The 10,184-nt window shown below is 41.2% G+C and overlaps 1 protein-coding gene across 1 annotated transcript in view; it reads left to right on the top strand.

Annotated features, from left to right (window-relative positions):
• EXD1 (exonuclease 3'-5' domain containing 1) overlaps positions 1–9,905 on the top strand; it is a 24,577-nt gene extending 14,672 nt beyond the window's left edge. The window contains exons 11-12 of the mRNA XM_019471586.1: positions 1,659–1,850; positions 9,106–9,905. Of these exons, the coding sequence (XP_019327131.1) occupies positions 1,659–1,850; positions 9,106–9,417 (504 nt within the window). The 3' untranslated portion in view covers positions 9,418–9,905. The remainder of the gene's footprint in view (positions 1–1,658; positions 1,851–9,105) is intronic.
• Positions 9,906–10,184: the final 279 nt, after the last annotated feature.

Raw genomic sequence — 10,184 nt, 5'->3', positions numbered from 1 at the left:
GGTTTGCCCTCTTGGCTGCCAGGGCACACTGCTGACTCACGTTGAGCCTGCTGTCGACCAGCACCCCCAGATCCCTTTCTGCCGGGCTGCTCTCCAGCCACTCTTCTCCTAGTTTATACTTGTGTCTGGCGTTACTCCGTCCTAGGTGCAGAATCCGGTATTTAGACTTGTTAAATTTCATCCTGTTAATCATAGCCCAGTGTTCCAATCTATCTAGATCCCTCTGCAAGGCCTCCTGTCCCTCGAGAGTCAACAGCACCTCCCAGTTCGATATCATCAGCAAACGTGCTAATGGTGCATTCAACTCCTGCATCCAGATCGTTGATAAATATATTGAACAGAACTGGCCCTAGAATTGAACCCTGAGGAACACTGCTGGTAACCGGTTGCCAGTCAGATGTAGCCCCATTCACTACAGTACTTTGAGCTCTGCCCTTTAGCCAGTTCTTCACCCAGCGCACTGTGAACCCGTTTATCCCACAGTCAGACAACTTGTCCAGAAGGATGCTGTGAGGGACAGTATCAAAAGCCTTACTAAAATCCAGAAAAGCTACACCCACCACCTTCAACCACTAGGCGGGTGATCTTATCATAGAAGGATATCAAATTAGTTAAACAAACAGTATATAAATATGCTAATGCCAGTTGTGGCATCTTTTTGCTGTGTTTTTAATCAGCTGACCTTGCTTTTTTGGGGGGCGGGGCGCGGGGCAGAGACTTCCAAAGAAGCTATTAAATATGGGAAGTAGATGCTTAATGAGACCTCGCTATATAGGCAGGATTTCTTTACTGAATTGGAACAATCTCTTTCCTACCAGAGTGTTTTTTCTCCCTTCATACTGGTCTTGTAACTTCCTGAGTAAATCTGAGTGTTTTTGCACTGCCTGTTTATAGACTTAAAATCTTTCTTGAAGGCCTCGATTAAATGTTATTTGATATTGCTCTAATAGCTACTCAGTGAAACCTCTAATTTGAACACAGCTTTATTTTTATATAAGTTTTGGAATTCTAATAGTGTCTCTCAAAATTTCAATTTAGAGAATTCTGTATGGCAAATCTAAGCCAAATGACAACATGACTTCCTTAGTTTACCAAACCAAATCCTCCTATTGGTCTGAAGACTAAAAGTGGAAAATGGCTGTGTAATATGTATGTAGTAAGTGTACCAGTGTAAGCTGCTCTGTAGTGACAGTTTTGCTCAGGGTATCATGGTCATGCTGCTTAACTGGGGCTTATTTTCATGTTCTTCTGGTTCCAGTTGTGATGGCTGAAGATGTTACTATCCCCAGCTGCTTCCCCATCTCCCTTGATGGGAGGGGTTTTTTCTCCCTTCAGATCTTTCAGCTCAGCTCTTAGGAATCCAACCTAGTTTCAGAGATGGGTGAGAGAGAATCCAGTACTAAATGCTGGAATAGGTGCGTGCTGGGGTTTGGGGTTTGTTTGTTTTTAAAGAAGCAATCCCTCCTCCCAAACTCCCTCTTCTCTAACATCCACAGGCTTGTACACAGATGGCCTTAGAAGCTGCAAGTATTCAGTAGCACTGAAAATAGAGATCGGTATCGGGAGACATGTTGTAAACTGCAGAAGAATGGGATGAAAAGCTTTGTTATAATTTTTGCTACTTAAATAACTGTTTTCATTTGCATTGGGATACACAGGAGAATCCTGACATATGGTTCTTGAGACCCCTTCCAGCTTCTCTGCTTAAAGCACTTGCTCTGACGGCTATGTACCTTCTGCTGCTCCACTCATCTCTGATGGATAATTTGATGTCTGACCTAACAACTGTAGTACATGATTATTTAAATGCTTATAGGACTGGGTCCGGAGATCACCTTGGGAGCACAAAGGTAGGTGCTTGTTTGTGTCTTTGCTTGTTTCTCTGGTTAGTGATTTGATCTAAGTCTCTGATGGATAAACTCTGGAGGACCTAGCTACAGCAGCTTCCTTTTCTGCAACTGTACACCCTACTTTATGCCACATACTTTGTTTCCTTTGTGCAGCAGCAGAAGTGATGGTGTCTGTATCTACCTAGCTGCATTTCATGTTAGTCCATGAGCATAAATCCACCTCAAGTTAGTATTGTGGATGGTGAGCTGCAGCTGTTAAGGCGTGGGCACAGGCACATGTGCCTTCTGTTCACTAATCTGAGACTGAGAACCTCTGGGCTCAATAGGGGCTGTGTACGTGCGAGGGCATGGAGAGGGACAGGCAGTTGTGAAGTGTTGGTACCTGGAGCTGCCAGAGTGGCTTTGTTTTGGTAAGAGCATTTAGTCCCCAAATCTTGTTCTATTTTTCGCCTATTCTGTCATCTTTACTGCTGAGCTGTTTTGCATATACTGGCTGTTTCTGAGAAGTGTTGTCTCTTGTTGGCCAAAGATTTTTATTTCTGTAAAAGCATCTCTGAGTTATCTTGTCTTCCAAATTTATTCTCACCTGTGTTATCTAAAAAAGAAAATAAGTCAGGTAACACTTTTCATCTTTGGTTACATAGAACCAGTAGTATTGCATGCCCAGATACCTTGGAGTGGCTCTTGTATGGTGGACACTTCTGTAATTGCTTGTTAATTTTTAAAGCAGGGGGGGAAACAAGATTTTTGGTTCAGGAGCTTAACTTCCTGCACTAATGGAAAGAACAAGTCCATGCAAACCAAACAAGCAGTGGTATTGGTGTGGTCTTTTTCTGTCTTCTCAAAGAAGTAATCTTAGTAGGGCTTGCAATAACTGTGTAAGATATTGCTGGTGTTAAATTTGGGTGAAAAGTGAATGGTCAGACATCCTCATTCATCGCAAAGAGACCGAATTAACATGATTAAATCCTGTTACCGCCTCATTTTTGCAGTTGTAAATGTCTTGAAATATTTATTAGGAAAAGAGAATGCAGGTCTGTCTTCATGGAAGAAATTGTCTTTTTCCTTGCCCTGGTTTAACAAAGCACTCAAGCACGGACTTGAATCCTTTGGCAATTGCTTAAGGGCTCAGAGCAGTAAATCCCGTTATTGAGGATTTAGGAGGAGATTAGTTTAGATAACCACAAGAGGTCATAGTTGCTTCACAGATGGAAGAGAAGAGGTCATATCTGAAAACCTTTTCTTTTTAGAGGAGAGCTGCCAAAAAAAGAAGGCTGTTCATAGTTCATGGAAAAAAAAGAGCTTGACATCTGAATTACCAATGTGAAATGCATGCAACAGTAGGCATGACACAAGGGAAAAGAACAGTCTGTTAAAGTGAAGAGAGTACAAATTCTGTTTTGCATTGGGCTATTTGTTTGTAGAATTTTTTCTAAAGTGGTACTTAGGTGCTGAAGCCAATCCTTTTGTAAATCCATTTATTCCATAAGATTAGCCAAGGAATTAATCTGATCCTGAGCATTTCAAATGGCATTTTGAAGATCTATTTAATACCACATCTGATAATCATACTTCTTGCAGTTGCTTTAGAAATCTTGTAGTATGGATAGTAAAAGTAGCCATTTTCACCATCATTTCACTGTTAATAATTTTCTGTTGTTTCTGTATCTTGTGAGAAGATCACACAAATGAAAGTTTCTTCTACTTTATTTAAAATCTGCTTGCAATATATATTTAAATTCCAAATATGGAGTTTGGCTTAGTTAAATCTGGTCTGTTGCTTCAGTTTCTTCACTGAGTAAGTAAATGAAGTTAACTTTAAGGGAATCCTTTGCAAGTTGATGAGTTCAGCTAAATCTGTTTTAAGGAAGAAAAAAAAGGCCAAAAAAAAGGCCAAAAAAAAAAAAAGTTTGTGCAACTTCTAGGTTTTCTGGCTAAGTCTGTATTAATTCCCCGAATCAAAAAGCCTTTATTCAGATCTGATTCTCAGAATGAAGTAATAGTCAAGATACTTACTCCCCCCCGTATTTATTCTAGTGCTTTTTCAAGGATATTTAGAAGTAAAGTTTATCCATCACTAAGTTCTGTGTTATGCCTTCTGTGCACTTTGTGGAGCTACAGTTGAAAGTTACCTGGAAAATGCTTTTACTGGGCTATTTTACTTTTTACACTGACCAGTTACAATTTGCACTTGTGCTCCACCTCAGACCCTTGGTGAACAGCAGTCTGGTACAATGAGCTTGACTTCATCTTGGAGCCAGTCTCCAGCAACAGCAACACCGGAGTCCCTATGCTTGATGACTGTTCTCTAGACATGATCTGGTGCAGTCCCAACACTGTCAGCAGAAATAATGGATGGTCCTTGGATTCTGAGGTAAATACCCATGCCAGGGAAACATTTTGGAAACCTGAAATGTGTTATCTACTATGCTCTCTCCATGCTGGAGAGCTGGAAGAGAGGCCTCTGTTGCTGAAGCAGGACTACAGCAAAGCCAAAGACTATAAATGCTCCAGAGCCATAAAGATACCTTGCACTACTTCAGCTTCTAAATTGGAAGGTGGACATAATTTCTGAGTGAACAGGAACCATCTGTGGTACATCAAGCCTTTACTTGAAAGTTGTGGGAGTGAAAGCTACTAGGCAAGAGAGTCTCCAGGTTACTGTGGCCTCTTTGACTTACAGGCATTTGGAGAAGATGAGCAGATCTGGAAACAGACTGACTTCCATCACTCCAGGTAAGGAATCTTCTTCTGGGCCCTTCTCTGTTCTCTTTTAGTTCTTGGATTGTGCTCTCTGAACAGAACCACCAGATCTTCCGCCTTTTGACAAAGGGAAAGTTAGTTATGTAGATATGCCTTCTGTGCCTCTGGGCTACAAAGGTGTTTGAGTAGGTCATACCTGACTAGAGCAATGAACAGAGCCATGCTTCCCTGGCCTGCTCTTTTTTTCTCTGATCTTATTGAATGACATCATGTCACACAGAAGAATGCTTTTTTTCCTTCTCATTCCCCCAAACTTATGACACTCCCATGGAAAATATACTTGCAAAACCAGTACACAGATGCAGGCACAGTTTCAATCATGAGACTTCATTAAAAATGAAGTACTGAAGCTGGATGGAATACATAGCCACATTCTTTCCCATCTCCAGCTGTCACATGTTGAATCTCAGCTCCTGGATAAGGGTTTACAACATTGAACTTCAGCTTGGACTAGCATGGTAGCATCCTCCTAATCTTTCCTGGGTCACTGCCACATCCAGAAGTTCATAATGCCAACGGCTTTTGTGTGTAATAACAGTATCAGGCTATACTTTGTGAAAAAGATGCTTTGGCTTTCCAGTCTGAGGTTGCCTGTGAAGTGAATAATGCTGAGTAATGACCAGTAATGTTGAATAATGACTACTGGGGCAGTTACCTACTCTCTCCTTCTCTTGTCGAATCAGGGGGTTCAGCCTCTGGGAGCAGATCTGGACCAGACCCTGTTTTTTCTCCTCTTGGAAATAGCAGCAAAGAAAAGTGAATATGCATAATCATGGAGTAAAAGCCAAGCCTGTTCACCTGCCCTTATGGATCACTGCATCCACTGAGAGTTGAGGAAAGACAGGTGTGAATAAGGCTGATGAATGTAATTGTCACCACCCTTCCTTGGGCTCTGTATGCCCAATCTCTGCAGTCAGTTTTCCACATGCATCTCTTGTTCCTCAGTGAGAAGTTTCTGTATGCTCTAACAGGCCCCCATTAGTGGCAGAATACAAGAATCACTTTCTGGCTAAATGCACAGCTCCTACTAGGGTCAGATCATCCTTGTGGCCTTCAACATGTTCAGGAGTGCTTGATTTCAGACTTATGCATAATTGCATGTGCCTGTGTCTAATTTTGCTTTGTTTCTTGAACATGCATGACTGGTGGGGGTTTTGTTTTGTTCCAGCCTATTTTGACAGAAGCTTGTACTTTCCTTAAGACAAGTTTTCATAAATAATTTGATGGGAACAAAGTCCTAGGTTGTCAGAGGCCATGGATAAGCTGGTAGAAATGGAGATTAATGGCAGTTTATTGCTTTCTCAGCAATAAACTGGTAAGAGTAGAGCAAGCAGCAGTTAGGTATTTTGTGCAAATAGTGTGTTGGAGTCTGTTTGACTTGGATATCGTAATTCTTGTGAGCAATTGCAGCAGTCACTGGTGGTAGTCCTGGTTTCACCTGAGGTTTCAACCATTTTTTTCTTCCCCTTGATCTTTCAGATGTTTTGCTGGAAGTGGCAAAGAAACAGAGTCCAGTGGTCAGCCAGTGGGCAGCACTTCCAGCAAGACTTCCACCTTGCTTCTGGACAGCCAAACACATTCTTTTGTCATTTGGTAGTTGTTTCAGCAGTAACAGAAGATGTACTGAGGAGCTGGCCCTTGAACTGGTACGCCAGGTGAGAGACATGCTGTCAAGGTGGTAGGATGCAACTCCATGGATTAGAGCTTCCTTCAAGAAAGGGTTGCAGAAAAGATGGGTGTCATGCATCCTAGCAGTTGCTAGCAACAGTAAAGTATTGCCAGTGGTCCACAGCAGCCAAAAATGATAATGCCACGCCCTTGTTGATGTAGTACTGGGAGAAGAGAATGAAGAGGAAAATGGAGGAAAAAAAAAAAAAAAAGGGGAAATAAAAAGAAGGGCATCTCATTGATCCTGACAGTTTTGAAAATGTGTGTTGACACTTGCTGTGGTTTCTTATGTTATCACCTGCAAGTAGTAGTTGAGTCTTCTGAATAGTGGACACTCCCTCCTAAGCAACTGACTTTTTACCCACAAACCAGATGCAAGACAGTAACCTCTGATCCCCAGCGCTTCATTATCAAATACCTCAGCTTCCCTCTTCAGCATCTTTCTCAAACTGATAATCTTCCTTACTGCTGAGGGGGAGAACTCGACACAAACTTCCCACCCTGAAGGTCTCTGCAGTTTCCTGCATTTCCAGCATAACTGTCTGCCAGGAGTAATTGTTCTTCTGGATGCCGACGTCAAGTAAAATGGGTTTCTGTGCATCTGCAGCTGTGTCACTAGAAAAGAGCTAGTAAAGGAGCTGTATGTGCTACATTTCTAACTGTCCTTGTAGATTCATATTGTGTGTTGTTAGGTACTTGGAAATGCAGCTGCATTCTGATATTTAGGACGTAAGATTCAAAGAAGCAAACGCAACCTGGGAACCCATCAGCATAAAGAAGCAAATGTTCTCCTAGAAGTGCAGTGCTTTCTTGTTTAAGTGGTTATAGTTCACGAGCAGAGCTCTGGTACCATAAGGGAGTCGCACACCCCTGTGCAGCAGAGTTGATTTCCCAATGCACTTAAGGTAAAGCTGCAGTAGATAAGGTGCAGTGCAGTATATAATACCAGGTAACACGTTCATGACATATGATGGCATAAAATCTGTTCTCTGTCTAAATATAATTGCATGCCTGAGCCAGAAGGTTTCCTAATTGGCAGGTGAGTTGGGACTGCACGCAATGCGTATTAATCATTATGAACGTACAGCCTGAATTTTCGTGCAACTTGGCTTGAAGTGATTTGGGGCGTGGATTACCTCTCACTGTAGGATACTGTAGCAGTTAGGAAGCTGGATGTAAATTCTTCTGGTTAAACAACTGAAGGTGGGGTGTTTTCAAGTAAGCGCTTGCTCTGCTTTCTTCTGTAATCCTGTCTGAATTATTTAGCCTTCCTCTGGATCTGTGCAAACTTCTAGATGTAGGTTTTGTGAGGCATGTCTTCCTTTTACAAAAGCCATGGTAAGTCTTTTCCAGTACATCGCATCTGAATATCCACTCATTCTGTTCTGAGTGTTTCTACCAGTATGCTCATACAGACATCTGACTTACCAGCATGTTGCTTCCTGTATCTTTCCCGGGGCCTTCTTTAAACATTTACCATCTTCCAATCCCTAGGTATCAGGGCAGGTTTTAAGCAAGATACTAAAGTTACTAGTTTAGCTTTTTCATCTTCCACTGTTCAGGAATTTTGGGTGAAATCCACCTTGCTGTTTGTATTTCAAGTATTGGTATTAAGTATTTATGGGACAATCTGAAACAGATTCTGGGTACATAATGAATGTTTTTGGTGTGGGAATCTCCACTTTTTTTTTATGCTGAATGTAGAAGAGAAAAGTTGTGTTTTTTGCCGTGTTGCTTTTGTATTCTGATCGTCACTTGGCCCTGCAGCATGGTTGACGTTTTGTGCTCCTCTCATGTAAAGAATTTTTTTTATTAGTTCTGTTATACTTTTGTTAAATATTAATAAAATTATTCTGGCCTGCGCTTTGTTTTTTCTGTAACTTCATTCTTACCATTTTCTTGACTTGGATGTGGCTTTGCTTTCCTGAAGGATGTTTACTCCATAGTGTCCATTCCCCTAACCTGTAGTCCTGCCAGTTTCCTTTCACTCTTTCTGTGATCTTTTGCTGTTAGGTAATGTTTACTCTATGCTGGTTGTATGTTGTCTTGAAGTGGTCTCCATGCCACCTGCTAGGATTAAATTTGCCTGGCTGCCTCTTACTACTTTTTAATCAAGCTTCCTTATTTGTGTAATTCCCCTTTCTACAGCTGAATGCAACTGTGCAGTTTTTTTGTTGTTCCTATAAAGATGGTGAGCATTGCAGTCCTGGTTAAGGAGCAGATCATTGAATGTAGTATTTTGAACAGTGTCCCATGCACTGCTCAGGACCAAATCAAGGAGTGTGTCTCCTTTCACCTACTTCCTAAGCAGCCGTTCCATTGATTTGTTAACTATGTTGGCTTTTTCCACATAAGGTTGGGGTTTTTTTACCCATAGGATAGAATACCATGGTTTTAAATGAAAATCTGGGAAAGCCACCTTTGCAGTGGCTCCTACAAGCAAACGTGCCTCTCTTGGGGGTTTACAGCTATTTAATAGTGCAAAAGGTTTTTCAGGACACATCTAAATCCCATATATGAAGGATTACTTACATGTTGAAGATCTTTGTAATAAAGAAGTAAACAATAAATGCAAGTCTAATATTTTTCCCTTTGGGTTGCCTTTTAAAAGAAAAGGGGGGGGGACGGGGACTTTTTTCCCCTGAGGTATTGTTTGTGTAAGCAGGTAGTTGATACATTCCACAGATCTAATGAGAGATGATTGTTCTGTTCCATTGGCTAATTACAGAGGGAGCTCTTATCTGGTACTAACAAAAGTACAGCATGTGTATGCATATGTATTGTTTTGATTTCTTTTCTGTTTCTTTTCTTTTTTCCTTATCAGCCCACTTGCATGGAGCTGCCAGAGGAGCTGCGTCAGCTGGCAGACATCCAGAAGCTGCGAAGGGACAAAGCAATAAAAAACTACAAAATGAATGAGGATGGTCTTTTGATCAGACCAGCCATGGAATTAAAAGAGAGAAACGATCCACAGAAGGATGGAAACTACAGAGACGACGGGGATTGCTTTTGCAAAAGTAAAGCGGTGTCTCAAATTACATCATTCTACAATCAGGATGTACTTTGTCAAGAAAAGCTTGAAAATCAAAATCAAGTGGTAAATCTGTGGAAGAACCTTAAACCGACCTCAAGCTAGCTGTACGAATCTAATTTCTGATACAGGTGACTTGATGAGCTTAGACTGGGTATTTGAAGACATCCAAATGAAAAAAGGGGCTATTCCCCATGCAGAAGTGTCAAACAAAAGCTCCTTTCTTTACAAACCCATTGTTGAATGGAAATAATGATGGTCTTTCTTACAAAGGAAATTCCTTCTGTGTCTGGCTGTTCTTCTTCAGGTCTACTTTTGAGATCCATTTTTTTCCAAGAGCTATTTTTGATTTTAAAACAGTGACTTTTGTTTTTCTTGCGTTGTTATCAGACCAATGTCTTAAACCGTATTGGTTCTTTTGTTACCTGTTGCAAATATGTAAAACTCTCATTCAATCCAGATGTGTGAACAGGGGAGCTTCTAAGATGCCTGTTCATTGAGATTAGAAAGGGTTTGCTTGGAAAAATTAAAAAAACCTTCTGGCCAGTCCATGTGGGCTTGGTTTATATACAGATAAGTCTCTTGGCATAGCTATACAACAGCCTTTCATAGGAGAGTGGAAAAGATCACACCCTAATGAACCACTATGCTGGCAAAAACAGCAAAGAGGTGTACTAAGAAAAAGGGCTTTTCTGCCCAGTCGGAGTTATTTTAGGCTAACTGAGAAAAGAAGCTTCCTGCTGAAAGTTGCATGACACCGTTGTTTGTCAGCACTGCTGTATCAAACTCGTGTAGATAAGGCTGTGTAACACTAATGGTGTATATATATAGACAAGTGTGTATAAGGGGGGGGGGGGGGGAAGCGGTAAATT

Source organism: Aptenodytes forsteri, unplaced genomic scaffold, assembly GCF_000699145.1.
Source record: "Aptenodytes forsteri isolate BGI_AS27 unplaced genomic scaffold, ASM69914v1 Scaffold146, whole genome shotgun sequence".
Classification (NCBI taxonomy): domain Eukaryota; kingdom Metazoa; phylum Chordata; class Aves; order Sphenisciformes; family Spheniscidae; genus Aptenodytes; species Aptenodytes forsteri.
This window is presented reverse-complemented; position numbering and strand designations above follow the sequence as displayed.